Raw genomic sequence first — 18,040 nt, 5'->3', positions numbered from 1 at the left:
GTACGTCTCCTCCACAGTCCACACCCTCCTCCACCTCCTGGAAGTCGATCCCCACCTACCAGAGTCGGCAGCGGGCCGCTCTGTATCACGCACGGCACGGTCAAACTCTATGTGGTCACCTCCCTCGATCCCAGGCAACCCTAGCATGTTCGTCTCGATCTGAATGAGGCCGGCCTCGGTGTCCAGGATGCGATCGAACTCCGGCCGGGGTCACACCGACTTGGTCTGGTCGAGCAAGAAGACCATTGCCAATGGTTTGGGATAATAACATACACGCAGCGCATCTCGATACATTACACGCACCACCATGGGCCGCGTGCAATCGAGTGGGCCAACCGCCAAGCTGTGTCTGTTAGACATCATCCAATATGCCGGATCAATAAAGAACTGTCACTCCACTTCGTCTTGTCTCTTTTCTCGCATCCGGCCTTGTCCCAGACTACCTATCTACTGCGCCGTCGCTTGGAACCGTCAAGGTTTGCCGGCATAGCCTTTTCTGCGGCCCGTAGACTACACCACCACCGCACCACACCATCATGTCGGTTGCCTCAACAACAACTGGCCGTATGCAGCACCCAAGTTTTGTTCTTCTGACACGCCTTGCAAACCAGCCAGCCATTGTGAGCTGTGGCCTGCTGTATCCGGCAGCGGGGAGAATGTCACTTTCAGCTGAGAAGACAGGGCTTGACTTTAACCGCCCACCACATCACGCCAGACTTGCAGCACCGGCCATCCACATTTCGCCAGAGATTGAATCGCACTCAACGTAACCGACGTCAGCTCGGCTTCTGAGCTGCTGTACGTAACAAAGTGGGATTTCTGCACTAGCCAGTCTACCATAGACAAAGAGACGCTGGATCAAAGCCAACCCCGTCTCATGAACCAACCCATCGCTCCAACGCCATAAACAACAACAAAACCCAAGAAACAAGAAACCCCTGGTTCTCCCGAGTGATGAATAGATGTCAGCGATGTCGGCACGAAAACGGCGCCCCCCATCCATAGCACCCCATGTACCCGTTCGTCCTTCTAATAACATACTCAAACACCGAGCTGCCATGCCATGCCATGCCCGCCTCAAGTACTGATCGTTAAGCTAAGTCGGTCAGCCATGGCTAGTCCCCATTTCCACACACGAGTTCTCCAAGAAGAGGAGTTCTAAGCCCTAATCTTCTCCTTCATTGTCTCTCCAACCGTTTTTAGAATCTCGTTGGAAACGAGACCGTAGTTCGATACTACGTGTCTTATTTGACCAGCTACATCATATCACCGTTAGCCAAATATCCAAGTAGCAACTTAGCCGTGAATATCACTCACATCTTGAGTCGGCCGTCGTCTCCGCAAGACGCCAGCACAAACGGATCCGTCGGATTCCAAGTCACAGCGTTACATCGAGGATGGTGACCGGGTAGCCGCTCAACCGGAGCGCCCGTGTTCTTGTGCCAGATCAAGATGTTGCCGTCCTCGCTTCCACTCAGGACAAAACTCTCGTTCGGTCCACCGAAGGAACTCCGGATCAGGAATTGGCCACCGGTGTGGCCAAAGAACTTTTGCACCGAGTTCCGCGTGAAGAGGTCGATGAGTTGCGCCTCTCCATCGCTCTTGTTGACAAGCAGGTGCCGTGAGTCCTCGCTAATGCTGACCGACGTAAGAAGTGCCTTGAGTTCCATGTCAAACTCGAGCTCTCGCGTCAAGGCATTGTAGACATGGATTGTCTGCAGATGATCCACGGCGACAAGCCAGCGGCCATCTGGAGATCCGCATATGTCCTGAACACGATGCTTCTTCCCCCACTCGTACACTTCGTCATCATGCACATTCACGGTCCGCAGGCTGTAGTTGGGATCAAGTGTTCCGAGAACGAATGACCGGTTATTCCGGTCCCAGACACAACCACTTACGGGTTCCTCAAATCGACTGAACTTCTTGATGAGTGTGCCGGTCTAGAAATCAACTGTCAGTATCCCATGCGAGAAAAGGGCCTTTCTTCCAACTACTCACATGGGTGTTCCATAACCGAGCATAGCCGTCTCTGCAGCAACACACAATCATGGAGTCGTCCGGGCTGAATGATATGTTTCCAACACCACCCTCGTGGCCACGAAGAACGCTGAGCACGTCGAATGTCTTGGCACTCCATATCATAACGTAGTCACTGCTGCCACAAGCAGCAAGCCTGGTTCCATCATGCGAGAACTGGACCTGCCAGATCTCTCCGTCGAGATCAGACACTTCCACTGCCACTTCTGTGGGGAAGTTTCGTTTATCGCAGAGGTGATCCGAGTATAGTGATGGTGACAACGCCTCAGTATGATACAAACAGGTGTCGATTTGGCTCTGCTTGACTTGTTCAAGGAGGACTGCAAGGCGATTCTCAGGTAACATGACCGAAGGAGATATACATTCTGCGCAAGTCAGTTAGAGTCTAGTAATGCTTAGGAAAGGCAACCCACTGGAAAGCTGCGATAATAGTCGCTTTCGAGACTCGCCACCAGCCCCATCCCACTCTGCCCTTACCATGAGGTCCTCAACAGAACGGCACATGAGCAAGCTTGAAAGAAAATGGAGCTTTGCGGTGTCGTGTGAGAGCGGAGTCAGCTCTCCTCGAAGCACTGTGAGACCCCGACTGGTATCCTTCTGCTCCAACAGCTCCAGAAACTTCTGCTGCCTTAGCCAGAACCTCATGGCGTTGCGGTCGGCACCGGCTGCCAGAACGAGCCCATTCCCTTGGCCATCTGCCTCGTATGAAGCACCGGCAAGCAACTCCTCTGCAACGGGCCATGAGCCACTGAGCACGGCAGATCTAAAGCCGGCCACAGTGGGACTCTCGAGCTCATAGCCACTCTCCTGGCTCACATTATCGGCGGCAGCTTGGTATCCCATATCAGACAACGCCTGTATCAACAGCCGGGTCACTTCTTGACGGTCATGGCCAAAGTATGTTTGGGGTCGTTGGCTCGGTCTGCCAGCAGCATTGTTCTTGTCCCCAGCTGAACCATTCAGCGCAGCCTTGTGGCCATTGGTCACTCCTGTAGAAGCCGACTGCTGGGACTGCGGAGCGGTCGAGCCGTTGGAGAATCCTAGGGAAGCGCCATTGTGCGGATCAAGTGTATCACTCGCGCCCATCCTGTCGTTGCCTCGTCTTCGTTTAGAAGGGGGCTCGGCAATAGTGTCGTAGACGCCCTCAGACTCGAGACAAGAGTCAGTCTGGAGGTCCAGAAGAGGGTCGAAAGACGGCGATCGTGGGCGTCGTCCGAGGATCTGAGGCGGCACGGGACTCGAGAGCCTGTCAAGGCCAGCAACGGAAGAACCTATATTCGCAATGCCGGTTGGGGATCGACTCGGGTGGTGTGTGTTGTCGCCGTGGAGGGCGCTGAAGCTATAATCTGTGGTAATGTTGGGGATTTGGGCAGAGATATCAGTGCTGGAAGAGATCGAGGGAAGTTGCGGCGTGTGTGGGTGGTCGGAGGTGTGATCGGGGAGACTGGGGCGTGAGGGCTCGCCGGAGGAGTCCAGGACGGCCTCTCCGCGGCAGGAGACCGCGGTAAGAAAAGCTGGGGTTAACGAGAAGCTGACCGTTGGTCAGAAGAATGCGGCATCCGAGTGGAAGGGTGGTAGAGGCGTAAAACTGGCTCGGGACCAGCTGCGAACGATGATGTGTGGAGTCGTGATAGCAGTTGGAAGCGGGAGGTGGAGGTGGCGGCGCTCAAGCTGAAGGAGGGATCCGGCCGCATGTGACGGATGAGGAGTGTGGGAAATACGGGCCGTCCGAGGAACAAGACAAAGACGAGAGGGAGAAGAAGCCTTTCTTAGAGAGCTGGAGAGTGAGCTGAGTTCACAGCCAAGGTAGGTATGATGCCAGGTGGTTGTCGGGGCGAGGTTGTCCAGTCCGTGCAGCTTCCGTGGATGGGGTTGCATGGACGATGAGGTGCGCCTTCTGGGGCCTGAGGTGTCGTGAGGTCACCTCATTAGAGGAGGCTTGTCGCTAACAGGCGCTTGCTGGGGCGTTTCTGGGGGGCCGACAGTGACGATCCAGTAGCGTCTTGGGGGCTCCAGGCCTACCTATTTGGGGGCCACCTACTTGAATCGTCACACGACGAGATTCTTGTCCAACGCAGTAACTCTGGATTGGGTATTATGCAGGTATGAGCTGTGGATGCCTGCGTAGGGGTGATTATCTTGAGCGAAGATCTGGCATGGATCGGTTTAATGCCTCGGGTAAACTTGCTACAGTACAACTTGTGATGATGCATGGCCCTCAGTGCCAGTCGCCTACCCTGGAGTACAGCATTTCAACCACTGGACCCTGCTTTTTCTAGAGGTTCCTCGCCTGTCCTGATAAATGTCCTGCAAGTAACAACTGTATGCCTTCACTCTTATGGACCGATGTGTTTGACCTATAAGTAGCGATTTGTCTAGGAATGTATATTCAGTCTGCGCCATGCGCGATGTTGTATCCTCGCCAAAATCGCTTGCTGGGTGTTATCAGATGCGAGCGATAACGCGGCAGCGCATTTCGTCATCCACTTGGGACCATTCCGGCATTCCATCCCGTGTCAATCTAGGTACGGAGTTAGAAGACGATTCTCCTTTGATCGGGTATTTTGTTCACACTTATAAACTGCCAACCAGGCGGCATATCTTGACAGACAGGGGCCGAGGTACGGGCAATGACCCAACCAAATCCGGTCTTATATCGATGACCTCAGACACTCTCACCAACCACGATGGTATTCTTTGCCATATCCCAATCTACTTGGAATTATTCATAGACACGAACAAGAAGAGAATGAATGCTTGGCCGTACGATCTACGCGGGCTCTTGTCGCGATCTTCAGCACCAAAGTGCAGCCTTGACAACCGGCTCATCTTTATCCTGACTGTGGCCAGGACTTCGGTTTGAAGCAAGTGTCAATACTGCATCAAAGAGCCCAGAAATTAGATGACATACAATGGCCGTGAGAAAGTTCCAATAGCTATTTTGGGAATGAGGCTATATGTGTTGCCTTGCCGCGAGAATACTATCTAGCCTGCTCGCACTGTTACAGACGACGTTTCCAAGATAAACTTGAACAGCCTCATTCAGTAGCCATATTCAGGAGGGTGGTCATTCGATACAGCCAATGCCGACCAATGAGTGCAATCCTCAGGCAAAGATCGGACGCCTGGTTACAAAACACATCCAGAAGAGGCACGTGGGTGTTGACCTCAACAATGCTGTGTCCCCCTTGGTGACTGGAAAGCCCCGTGAAGAATTCCGTGCCTTAGTCGGCGGTGCTACAACACATAAATGCCTTGCATCATGGAAATCGGCCTTTCCCCAACGCTGATCACAACAATGCTAGAGGTTGGCATGAAAAGGGTGACGTATTGGGATGGATGTAGGGGTCACCATTAACCAGATATTCCAGCCCGAATTGCACATTCCCCATCAACCAGCGATATATATGTTACACGGCCATGTTTTTATAATCTATGAATTTGAAGACTCTGCGTCCTTTCACTCGAAGAGGGCTGTGCCTAGAGCTCCCGAGAGATGGACTACCATATGGGGAAGCGACTGACTAGAGCCTGCTAGAGAATGATGAAGACTGGGCCGAACACGACAACTTCGACAAGTACTCATTGCCTGGGAAGTCAAACTCTTAAAAGAGCAAATATTTACAAGAGCTCAAATGTCATGAAGCTTTGTTGAGTCTTGACCTTGCTCCCCACACATCGACACCATGGGATTCTGGCAACCGATGATGAAGCGAGCTGCCCCCCGACTCGATGTTCAGAACCTCTAAATCGAGATTTCAAGGACTGAGAGAAATATCTTTCAAGTAGAAGCTGCAGGAAGGCCAATATGACTATACGAACGGGTGAGTTTCGACTTGGGATAAGCTCTGGAGCTGACTTGGCCGGCCAAGCCAGACGAGTGATCTTTCGTTCCAAACACTTCATCTGCCTTTCTTCCGGACAAGTTTAGTACTCGGAGAGAGATGACATATGCTCGCCTACCCAAGTAGTTGGTTTCTTGTATGACTACTAACTGTCGCATGCCTCGTCGTATTCGGCCCATGCAGTTGGCGGGTTCCCTTGTGACCCACCAACTCTCTCGCGCATGATGCTCCCCTCAACGCCATGAACTTGCGTTCGCCCTAATTGATAAGGATAGCCTGACCCCTGAATGGTTAGTTTGATAACTCACTTGGCTGTCATATTCCTGATTGGCTTCCAATATGGGTCATGCCAAGGTCTTTGACTTTCGGCGGTGAGCATCTCCATGTCTCTGATTTCGCTTACATGTTCATATACACTCTAGCAATTCTGTTTATTCTCGTGGTTAACGAGGCATAAGAGCACGAAATTCGTATTAGATAAGTAGATATTGATATTACTGCCATGCCTGAGCTCGGTTATTTCTATCTTATCAGTATCACTCCTGAGCGAGATTAATCCTCTGGCCTCTAATGACTCGCCATGAAAGTGGTTCCCGCCTCAAAGTATCGAGGCCTCCAGCAAGACAAAACAACTGACAAATATGTCTCGCAAGGCCTCGTCATTGCCGTCGTCTCTGTGGCACCTCGACCGGAGGCATCCATATTCTTCTCTCAGGAACGCATCACGCGGTGACGTTTACAGCCCAGGCTGCAGAATTATTCCCCTCCAACCCTTCTGATTCAAGCCACAGCTGGATGAAGCTGGTGCCAACGTGATGTCACGTGCCTGCCACGCTTGTCAGGGAAAAAGCTAGACCCCTGCTAGCCACCAGGCAGGAACGATCGATTGGGCAAGGCTGCTGCGCCACTCTGTGGCTCGAAGGGGACGTAATGACGGCCCAGCCAGGGCAGCAGCACCGGCAGCGGGCGGCGCAACCTTAGGGCCCTTGGGCTTAGGCTCGTGAATTCGGTGTCGTCTTCTTGGTCCCTCCTTATTCTATCCAGCATCACCACGCATTTTCCATATTTCACGGCCTTTGCCCGCCAAAGACAGTTTTCTATCCAGTTCATCGCAGGCTGCTCCACCTGAGCCAGCCTTGGAATCGCCGAGACCACACCGATTCGATTCCCCTATAGTTGTGTTTGCGCAACCTACGCTCCAGGAGCCCTCCACCCCGACCGCTTACCGAAAGTCAACCACTACTCCCCTCCACCCTCCGTCACCGTCTCCGTCACCGTCGATCCGACTTGATCCTGCACATATCCCACGCATATAGGAGTCAGAATCATAGTACACAACATGAGCGGCAACCTCTCTACGCCGGGCGGCATCTCAGATCCCGCTCTGATCCAGTGAGTCCCCCCGCTACGCTAACCCCTCGGTGGCCGTGGATTGTCTCTAACCTCGCACCTTCAGGCTCGTCAACAAGCTTCAAGATGTATTTGCGACCGTTGGCGTCAACAACCCCATCGACTTGCCCCAGATCGCCGTCGTGGGCAGTCAGTCAAGTGGAAAGAGTTCAGTACTGGAGAACATCGTCGGTCGAGACTTGTGAGTTGCCTCATACCGCCTCTGCCGTGCTGTGCTGCGAGGTGCTTGGAGACTGACAGCTATCCTAGCTTGCCCCGAGGCTCCGGTATCGTGACCCGACGACCTCTCGTCCTTCAGCTCATCAACCGCCCTGCGCAATCCAACGGTGTCAAGGCCGATGACGTCGACACATCCAACGACAAGGCAGCGAACGCCGACGAGTGGGGAGAGTTCCTCCACGTCCCTGGTCAAAAGTTCTACGACTTCACTAAGATTCGAGAGGAGATCAACCGGGAAACAGAGGCCAAGGTTGGACGGAATGCCGGCATCTCTCCAGCTCCCATCAACCTGCGCATCTACTCTCCCAATGTCCTCACCTTGACATTGGTCGATCTGCCAGGTTTGACCAAGGTGCCCGTTGGTGACCAGCCCCGCGATATCGAGCGACAGATCCGAGAGATGGTGCTCAAGCACATTGGAAAGTCGAACGCCATCATCCTTGCAGTTACCGCTGCCAACCAAGATTTGGCCAATTCCGATGGTCTGAAGCTTGCGCGAGAGGTCGACCCCGAGGGTCAACGGACCATTGGTGTCCTCACCAAGGTCGATCTGATGGACGAGGGAACCGACGTTATCGACATTCTGTCGAACCGTGTCATTCCTCTCCGACTAGGCTACGTCCCCGTGGTCAACCGAGGCCAGCGCGACATTGACAACAAGAAGGCCATCAACCAGGCGCTGGAGGCTGAGAAGAACTTCTTCGAGAACCATAAGGCCTATCGTAACAAGAGCTCATACTGCGGAACTCCTTACCTGGCCCGTAAGCTGAACCTCATCCTCATGATGCACATCAAGCAGACACTGCCCGACATCAAGGCCCGCATCACCAGCTCTCTGCAGAAGTACACGGCCGAGCTTGAGAGCCTTGGCCCTTCGATGCTTGGCAACACCTCCAACATCGTTCTCAACATCATCACCGAGTTTACCAATGAGTGGCGAACAGTTCTGGATGGTAACAACACTGAGCTGTCCAGCACCGAGCTTTCTGGTGGTGCCCGTATCAGCTTCGTCTTCCACGAGCTCTACTCCAACGGCGTCAAGGCCATCGACCCCTTTGATGTGGTCAAGGATGTTGATATCCGTACCATTCTGTACAACTCTTCCGGTTCTTCTCCGGCGCTCTTCGTTGGCACTACTGCTTTCGAGTTGATTGTAAAGCAGCAGATCAAGCGCCTGGAGGACCCCAGCTTGAAGTGTGTCTCGCTCGTCTACGATGAGTTGGTGCGCATCCTGTCGCAGCTTCTCGCCAAGCAGCTGTACCGCCGGTACCCTTCGCTCAAGGAGAAGATGCACGGCGTTGTCATCGCCTTCTTCAAGAAGGCTATGGAGCCCACCAACAAGCTGGTCCGAGACCTGGTCTCGATGGAGTCGGTTTACATCAACACTGGTCACCCTGACTTCTTGAACGGCCACCGCGTAAGTTGATTCTTGATACAAGACTATCCGAGAACGTCACTGACTCAAATTTATAGGCAATGGCTATGGTCAACGAGCGATACAACCCTTCCAAGCCTGTCCAGGTTGACCCCAAGACTGGCAAGCCCCTTGCTTCTACTCCTCGTGCTGCCAGCCCAACAGTTCCCGAGCCTGAGTCATCCGGCAACTCTGGCTTCTTTGGCAGTTTCTTCGCAGCCAAGAACAAGAAGAAGGCCGCCGCCATGGAGGCTCCTCCACCCACCCTCAAGGCTTCTGGCACCCTGTCGGAGCGGGAGAACATTGAGGTTGAAGTTATCAGTACGTGATGAGACAAACTCACTTCCGTGTGGATGCAGTTACTAATTCGTCGACAGAGCTGCTGATTTCGTCTTACTACAACATTGTCAAGCGGACCATGATCGATATGGTTCCCAAGGCCATTATGCTTAACCTTGTCCAGTAAGTAACAAACTCGGCAACTGTCCTCTGCATGGTCTAACGACATTCATAGATTCACCAAGGATGAGATGCAACGGGAGCTGCTGGAGAACATGTACCGAACTGACACACTGGATGAGCTCCTGAAGGAGAGCGACTTTACCATCCGGAGAAGAAAAGAGTGTCAGCAGATGGTCGAGTCTCTATCCAAGGCCAGCGAGATTGTCAGCCAAGTCCAGTAAAGCCACCACTCATGAACGAGGCTACTCACGTATTCGCTTCTCGATCCGGCGTCACCCTCAGACTGTATCCCTCAACGCACACACCCTCCTCCATAAACCGCACGCTCCAAGGGGATCACCGCACAGCAGTCGTTCTCTAAACCCTACCCCCCTTTTTTACGACGTCCCGAGCATCACTTTTATTTTTCGATACCACGACATTTCAGAAGGAGACCTAGAGTAGACTGCTTAATGACTTATATTGGGGTGCATGGCTTCCTGGACCATGTATGCAACACGGCAGATGGGGTTTGGAGGCGAGGTTGGTTGCTGTGAGGGTTATCAAGGAGCAGGAGTACATGGGGGATTTGCGTTGGCCGGAGTGCGACGGTTTTGTCTTGGCCTCTTAGCTGCTAATGTTATTACTATGCCTGATGACTCGTCAGCAGAGTGACGAGATGTAGGTAGAATATATAATCATTTCCCCTATAGTTGGCTATATGTTCATCAGTAGCCGCTCATTCATGTGTCAGTCGTTAACGAGAATCATCATAGTTTTGATGTCTCCTTCAGCACCAATCCTCCCTCATGTAGCTCATACTCCCTCCCACTCTCCCATCCCATCCATCCTCTCAGAGTGTCCTCACCTCCCTCTCCCGGCGCGACGAACTTTGGTGCATAGCCTTCCCCTGGAACCCCTGGCCCCTGCCCAAACTTGACTGCATCTGTATGCCCAACTCCTTCTTTGACGGCAAGACAAGGCGTCTCTCGCAGTGTGACCGTTGGCCGCTGGTCTCCCTCCCGCTTGGGGTCTGTCTCTAGTTCGCTGTACTCCAACACAGGTGTGCAACATGCATCTGTACCGTCAAAGATAACCTCCCACTCTGCGCGGCTCTTGCTCTTGAACTTTTCCCTCATCAACCTTTCGAGTTCAGGCCAGAGACTCGTGTCGTGCCGCTTCGACTCCCATCCTTGACCCTCGAGATCCAACCCCTTGATCAGGGCCACAAAGAACTGCGGCTCCAAAGCTCCAACTGACATGTACTTGCCGTCTGAAGTCTCGTATGTATCGTACCAGGGACAACCCCCGTCGAGTAAGTTTCTCCCACGACCTCGTTCCCCCAGTGGCGTCTTGAGCGCCATCCTCGGAAAGGTTGCCAGATAAGCACTTCCGTCGACCATGTTTGCCTCGACAACTTGACCACGCCCCGAAGAATGCCTTGCGATGATAGCCATCAATACTCCTTGGAACAGCGCTGCGCCGCCGCCGGCAAAGTCGGCCAGAATGTTCCACGGCGGATGTGGCTTCTCCCCCTCGCGGCCTAGCATGCCCAGAACGCCCGAGACGGCGAGATAGTTGATGTCGTGGCCGGCCATGAGGGCATACTTTCCATCCCGACGAAACCCCGTCATGCGGCCATAGATGAGTCTCGGGTTCAAGGCACAGAGCTCATCAGGTCCGAGTCCGAGCTTCTCAAGAACACCCGGGCGGAAAGGATCAATGATCACGTCTGCCTGTGAAGCGAGGCGCTTAACGAGGGCGACACCACGCGGGGACTTGAGGTCCACGGTGATGGAGGCCTTGTGCCGGGCGAGCATGTCCTCCGTCGGGACGGCGCGGGCGGATGTGCCCTGAGCCCGGTCGATGCGGAGGACTGAGGCGCCGGCGTCGGCGAGGAGCATGCCGGCAAAGGGGCCTTGGGGATGTTAGTTGGTTACTGATTTGATGTCTTTGGTAAACTTACCTGGGGCGAGGCCGGCAAACTCCAGGACCTTGATGCCGTGTAGAGGAGTAGGGCCAGCCATGTTGAAGGTCAACAGACTAAAGTTGAATGTATGGTATCAATCAAATCACCAAATCAATTAACATCCAGCATCCACTCTCATATAATCATCAATGGATTACATGTCCAAGTCTCCACAGACGCCGTGTCGTCTCCGACATATGAAGTTATCCCCCGCGATCGATGCCATCACAAGCCGAGGTCCCACGGTCCGTTGATAGCTCCGTACCCGGTGAACAACCCACGGGCCGGGGATACCAAAAGAGAAAGAGTTGCTCTTTCCAAAGGTGGGGCCCTCTTCGACGGCGCCCTAAAAATAATGTGGGGTTTGTACCAGCCCCCCCTGAAGCAAGCCGAAAATTAGGGAACCACGGAACCCACTGAAACGGATCCCCTGGTAAACCTGACGACATGCCGTCTTGCTAGGGGGATGGATGAGCAAGGGCTTTGGGGGTGTGGATGGGTTGGGGGAAAGAAAAGAAAAAGAAAGGGAAGGATGGAAGCTTTTGCATGTGAAATTTCGATGCCACTTGTAGCCACCACTATCCGCATCTAGCCAAGACTCTTCAATATATCCCCCATCTCATGTTTTGTCAACATCAGACTCTCAACACTGCAAATGCACTCGTTATTACGCCAAGCGAGTCTCTTGCAGCATCTCTCGGCCAATGACCGATCTAGAACATCCAAAAAAAAAAAAAAAAACCTCATGATTTTCTGCCCCCTTTATCGGGCATCCTTAACCCCCAACGCCGTATTACACCTTCAACACTACCCTCCCAACAGCCATCAACACCAGGCCGAGATATTACGTACAATCCATACATCCACGGTGAAATCGTCACTTCACCGAGGAGAAAGGTCAAAAGCCCCCGACAAGGCTGAGAGAAGCACACCACACACCGTAAGTCCCCGCTCTCGGTCAAGGATTGGTGAGTTCTCACCTCACCATATACCCCGGGCTCCCGAAACCACGGTAGATATCACGAGATGGTGGTGTTAGAATTGCTGACGTGCCCCTCCCCCTCCTTCACCGAGATGCCACCCTGGCAGATGGGTTGCGGCTGAGTTTTTGTTGCATTCACACCTTGCAAGCTACAAGGGACCCAGGCATGCGACATGAGATTTGCCATCCTGAGATCCAACCAACAAACATGCTGGTTCCCCCAACCCAACCTCACCCTCAGAGATAATCTCTAGATTTTCTCATAGCACGTATCAACCAGAGATCTCTGCATCAACACATAATGCTTTTTCGACAAGGTGATGAAGTCTAAACAAGCTTAGATTTAACCCGGACTATCCTTAGGGTTTACTTTAGACTAAGCTTTAGGTTGCCTATATAGGCAACTATGAAGCATGTCAAGGGGGATCAAGCATATTCACAATTCAAAACACACAATCTTTAGAAAAAGGTACGTCTTTCATTCTTCGTACTATCATGGGCTAAAAAGGGGGAATAAGCGAATTGTAACAGACCCAAAATCATGTCTATCAAAAAACCAGACCAAGTAAAACAGGGGATTCCCTTCTTGAAACCCCGCCAACGCCCTACGCAAATGCATGCCCGAGACAGTTCCCAAGAACAAGAAACCTACAGAAGCTAGGCGTGGTGTAGTGTAGTCCAACACCGTTCCCGTGCAGATCAAAAAAGTCAAAAACTGGGTGTGAGAGGAGTTGATGAGATGTCCAGAAACCCTTTGGTGAGGCCGGCTCGGGTATGTTGGTCTTTCTGTTTGGTCTCAAGGAATCTCTCTCAGCGGCTCTCGCTCTCGTCTCCGCTTTCTTTTAAACCTTGCATTTAGAACCAGTCACCCTGGTCGTGCATGGCCTCGGCGACCTTGATGAAGCCGGCGATGTTGCTGCCAGCGATCAAGCTGGGGAGCTCGCCCTCCTTGGCCTCGACGTACTTCTGGGCGGTCTCGAGACCGGCGAAGAAGGCGTCCTTCATGATGAGCTTGAGGCGCTCGTCGACCTGCTCCGAAGTCCACTGGATGCGCTGGCTGTTCTGGGCCATCTCAAGACCGGAGACGGCGACACCACCACAGTTGGAGGCCTTTCCGGGGGCGTACCAGATAGCCTGAGCGCCGTTGGCCTTGCGGTGGGCCTCGAAGACGTCGATGGCAGCGGCAGTGCAGCCCATGTTGGAACCCTCAGCGACGATGAAAGCACCGGCCTCAACCAGAGCCTGAGCCTCCTCGGGGCTGACCTCGTTCTGGGTGGCGCAAGGAAGGGCAATGTCGACCTTGCCAACGTGGACCCAAGGGCGGGCACCCTCGATCCAGGTGAACTGACCCTCGTGCTCAAAGGTAGTCAGGGCCTGGTGCTTGATCTTGAGAGCAGCAATGTTGTGGATCTGCTCAGGGGTGAAAGAACCCTCCTTGGCGATGAGAGCGCCGCGAGAGTCGGAGAGGGAGACGACAGTGCCGCCGAGCTCGATAACCTTGAGAGCGGCGTACTGGGCGACGTTACCGGAACCGGAGATGGCGACGCGCTTGCCCTCGAAAGTGCCACGGTTGGCGTGCTCGAGCATGTGGTTGACGTAGTAGATGAGACCGTAGCCGGTAGCCTCAGGGCGGATCAAGCTGCCACCCCAGGTAAGACCCTTACCGGTGAGGACACCCTCCCAGCGGTTGCGGAGCTTGCGGTAGGCACCGAACAGGTAGCCAATCTCTCGGCCACCGACACCAATATCACCAGCGGGAACATCAGTCTCGCCACCAATGTGCTTGGACAGCTCGGTCATGAAGGCCTGGCAGAATCGTCGGATCTCAGCATCAGACTTGCCCTTGGGGTCGAAGTCGGCACCACCCTTGCCACCACCCATGTTAACTAGGAAGGTTGTTAGCAACTTTGTCTTTGGCTCGGCGCCATCTAGAAAGCCTCCATCGCCCCGCTGTATATGCAGGAACGTTGCAGGTTGCCTAGATAAGCGTAAAGGTTGGTTACTTACGGCCAGTCAGGGCATTCTTGAATGTCTGCTCGAAACCGAGGAACTTGAGGCTGAAGGGAGTGTCAGTAAACTATGCAGCCAAGGAAGCCTGGCGGTGATCAACTTACATGGACAGGTTGACCGAGGGGTGGAATCGAAGACCACCCTTGTAGGGGCCAAGAGCACCGTTGTACTGCACACGGTAACCACGGTTGACTTGGAGGTTGCCTTGGTCGTCGTTCCAGGTGACACGGAACTGGATGACACGCTCGGGGATGGCGGCGACAGCGAGGGCGGTGCGGTACTCGGGGTGCTGGGTGAAGAGGGAGCTGCCCTCAAGGGCGGAGGCAAGCTCTGTATGAATGATTAGGATTGATACTGATAGGACAGTGCTAGAAATGCTTACCGTGGTAAGCCTGCTCGAACTCGGGCTCGGAGGGAAGGTGAGACATGGTGTTCAGCTGCATTTGCGTTGTGTGAAGGAAGTGTTGGATAAGTGGTGGAGGAGGTCGGCTTTAAAGTCGAGTCGTGATGGAAGGTTCAAAGATGGCGGGAGGTGATCGAGATAAGAACCAAGAAGCTGTCTGATGCCGGAGCTGGAGATGGAGAGTAAGAAGGTCCGACTGGAGGAGGATGGGAGTCGAGGTTTATATGCTTGGAGAGGACAGCGGATGGGGAGAGATCTCCAAGCCTCCCTCCTGTTGTCGATGGCTCCATGGGGCTCCATCCCAACCCGCAAGCCCCAAGCCGCATCCGCATCCGATTAACCTCTGGAGAGGCATACGACATGCGACAAGGAAGCTTACTCTGCCAGCGGCGAGCCCTGACTGGATTGGATAGGATAGGATAGTCAGTGACAGAAAAACACTCACTCCACACCTGCGTTCCGCAAGACAAAGTGCCATTACTGTATCCCATCTCGTTGCGTGGCGCTCCTAATCTCTGGGCTCTGTCTTGTTCCCGATAAACCCCAGAGGCACGCCCCCCCCCTTCGCCTCCCGGGGTCTTCCCCCGTACTCGGCCCTCCACTCCCTGGGTTGACGTGCCCTCGGTCGGCGTCGTCTGGTCTGGTTGCGGCCCAGGCCATAGAGGGCATGGATAGGCGGACGGGATGTGAAGGGAACCAAACAGACCACTTTGCTGTTGGCGGTGACATGAAAGCTTCAGGTCAGCGAGCGAGAATTGGCAAGTGCGCCATGATTCGGGCCTGCAGTCCGCGCCCTCTTCTGGTCCCTGCCCACGCTGCGGTAGTAAAAAAAAAAAAAAAAGTCGTGCCTAACTCGGGCATTGCAGCCATGCACCATCCATGGCAGGTACGCTAGGCTGTCTCGGTATGAGTTACTTTGCTACCTTACCCAGTGCCTGGGTGGAAGGAGCGCTTCATCGTTGCGTTGGGGGCGTGCCTGGCTGGGGGTGGGCGTGGTAGACAACCCCACCAAACTTTGGGCAGCCTTTACTTCCAGGCTGCGTTTGCGCTCATCTTTGCTTCTCGGCCGCCGCCATCGCAATTCTGCATTGCTCCTGCTTGCTCCGAAACTCGCTTGGAAACGTTGGTCCAGCCCTCCTGCCTCTCCGTTGTCAATCTCTGCTTCACGAGGCAGGTACAATGTGCGTACAGTAGGTAGACAAGAAGTCGTGGAAGGTACAGACGGTACTGTAAGCACAGCAGCTCCGAGTCGTATCACTTCTCATCCGGAACATCCCTTCTAAAGCGATGATCCCAGCATCCAACATTGTCGCTCAAGACAGTATCTGGCCTTCCGCGAGGCTCTGGCCATTCATTCATCATGATCCGTTTCTCATTAGCCAACGTTCATTATCCCAGCTAATATCAAGATCCCCGTCCATCGGATGGCAACTGGCTCCTAGCCCCTTCTCCACCCTTGCGTGCACTCCACGCTTGCCGCTGCCGCGCAGCTGCTCGCGTGGTGGGGGTATGCACATCTTATCGCCGCCTCTTGGGTCATTGAAATCATCGTCATCAATCATCGATACTGATACACTTCAGCTGGGTCTGGCTCTGGCTCTGGCGCACGTATGAGCTGGGCTGACGCTCTTCCTGCTTCTGTTCTGGGGAAAAGACGTTGTCTCCTCAGCCAACAAACACCCCACACTACTCCAGATCATCACGACATCCCGCGTTCGAGGCTCTCAGTAGCGAGTGAATCTCAGCATGCCCCTGGTCGTCCTCCCCAAGTGCATCGACCATCTGCCTGTCTACCCGCCGTTGAGGGCTTACAGGCATCTACCTCACACAACCCCGTCTCCCGCCGCCACAACAGCCGCCCAAGACACGCCAGCCTCCATCAAACCCGAACAAGAACGCAGGACTCAGCATGGGGCTGAGTCCCGGGGACCAAACCCGACAAGCCCCAAATCAACAATCCATTACCAATTCTCAACCCAAACTTTGACTGAACAGCCCAGAAAGGAAATAAAATATCTGTGCTACCGAATCAGAGGCCGCGCAGCACGCGGGAATCCCGTCTGCGTCTGCATCTGCTACTGCTACCCTGGGCCCCGGCTCCCATGCGAACCTGCAGTAACTGATGTCGCTGTGCGGGCCCTGACGTGCCACTGGGGAAAGCCGCCTTCTTTGGGACCTACCGAGTGAGGTCTCCATGTGTGCCCTGATGCACGGATACCGCGCATCGAATCATGTCCGGCCTCGGCCAGATTCCACCGACGTCGTTAGTATTACGATGCCTCACCTTAGCCTGCCAAGCTCGGCGACCGCCTCCATCTTCCCGCAGACAGCGAAACCCCCGGGCAACTCAAGCATCCCAAGCCTCACGGCCCTAGCTCCGTGGCCCCATCGACGCGCATTCTGGGCACTCCTCCCCAGACCCTTAGACCAGATACTATCAGAGACCGCTCATTGGCCGCCTTGCCAACTGGTTTGAAGAATCAATTGCCATCAACCTTAACAGCCAACCAATGGCAGCTGCCTTTGGCGCTCTCTTTGACCTATAACGGCAAAGACAACTATCAAAGACCTCAAAACTCGATACAGCAAGGCAGGCCACCAGAAGCTACCGAAGCCTTCCCGAACAACGGATTGGTCCGTTTCGATTCATGCCTGCTGGGCACAACCCGCCGCCGTGACCGGCCTTTTTTCGCCTCTCCTCCCATCGCCTCTCCTCTCCTCAGCGGGGTGCCAGGATGAAATGAATCCGGGGGAGAGACCAAGACCCTGCTCTCCGAGTCCGACCCTGACGCTTGCGACGCTCTCCTGTCCGTGACTCGTTGCCGTAACAGTCATGAATAGTTGTCAATTGTCAACGTTATTCCCCGGTCCGATTGGAGTCCGCACGCTACGTTTCACCTCCGGCGCTTTCTTCCGTCCTCTCGGGCGATGTGCACCGTGAGGCGATGCCACCTTTAGGTGGCTCTCTCTCGCTCCCAATGCTAGTTCGTCGGCCGAGGCTAAAGCACGGCTGGCCACCGTTTCCGTTCTCGCAGCTCCGTTGGAGCGCTCGTCCGGACATTGAAGTCCACAGAGGAAAGAATCTGCGCTACGGTAGATAATCGGCCGACAACAAATTCACTCTTTTTTTCAGCGCCCTCCATTGATTTCAGCTTGTGATTATCGATGTGCCACCCTCACCCTCGCAGCATCTCGTTGTTCTCGCCTAAAGCCCTCGGATCTCCTCCGGGTATTAGTCGACACCCCGGACTCGACAACCGACCACCAGGGCATCGGCAATCCCCCGATTCCGCAAATTCGACCACCA

The 18,040-nt window shown here is 54.1% G+C and overlaps 4 protein-coding genes across 4 annotated transcripts; 1 reads left to right on the top strand and 3 right to left on the bottom strand.

Annotated features, from left to right (window-relative positions):
- Positions 1-1,313: 1,313 nt before the first annotated feature.
- Positions 1,314-3,734, bottom strand: MRS44_012624 (uncharacterized protein; the record flags this gene model as incomplete). Its single annotated transcript, XM_065618860.1, has 4 exons — positions 1,314-1,943; positions 2,002-2,405; positions 2,454-3,554; positions 3,641-3,734. The coding sequence occupies 4 exons, from the start codon at positions 3,732-3,734 to the stop codon at positions 1,314-1,316; spliced, it is 2,229 nt and encodes a 742-aa protein (XP_065474932.1).
- A 3,490-nt stretch (positions 3,735-7,224) lies between these two features.
- On the top strand, positions 7,225-9,611 carry MRS44_012623 (uncharacterized protein; the record flags this gene model as incomplete). Its single annotated transcript, XM_046276090.2, has 6 exons — positions 7,225-7,277; positions 7,342-7,476; positions 7,545-8,931; positions 8,988-9,249; positions 9,306-9,390; positions 9,443-9,611. The coding sequence occupies 6 exons, from the start codon at positions 7,225-7,227 to the stop codon at positions 9,609-9,611; spliced, it is 2,091 nt and encodes a 696-aa protein (XP_046132921.1).
- Positions 9,612-10,139: 528 nt separating this feature from the next.
- Positions 10,140-11,396, bottom strand: MRS44_012622 (uncharacterized protein; the record flags this gene model as incomplete). Its single annotated transcript, XM_046272716.2, has 2 exons — positions 10,140-11,287; positions 11,336-11,396. 2 exons carry the CDS (start codon positions 11,394-11,396, stop codon positions 10,140-10,142), a joined length of 1,209 nt encoding a protein of 402 aa, XP_046132922.1.
- A 1,779-nt stretch (positions 11,397-13,175) lies between these two features.
- MRS44_012621 (uncharacterized protein) lies at positions 13,176-14,758 on the bottom strand (the record flags this gene model as incomplete). The annotated part of the gene is made up of 4 exons (XM_046269414.2): positions 13,176-14,206; positions 14,328-14,377; positions 14,435-14,660; positions 14,713-14,758. The coding sequence occupies 4 exons, from the start codon at positions 14,756-14,758 to the stop codon at positions 13,176-13,178; spliced, it is 1,353 nt and encodes a 450-aa protein (XP_046132923.2).
- Positions 14,759-18,040: the final 3,282 nt, after the last annotated feature.

Source organism: Fusarium solani (genome assembly GCF_023522795.1).
Source record: "Fusarium solani strain SB1 chromosome Unknown bctg00000008, whole genome shotgun sequence".
NCBI classification, from domain to species: domain Eukaryota; kingdom Fungi; phylum Ascomycota; class Sordariomycetes; order Hypocreales; family Nectriaceae; genus Fusarium; species Fusarium solani.
Note: the sequence above shows the minus strand (reverse complement) of the source record. Positions and strands in the feature narration are given on the sequence as shown.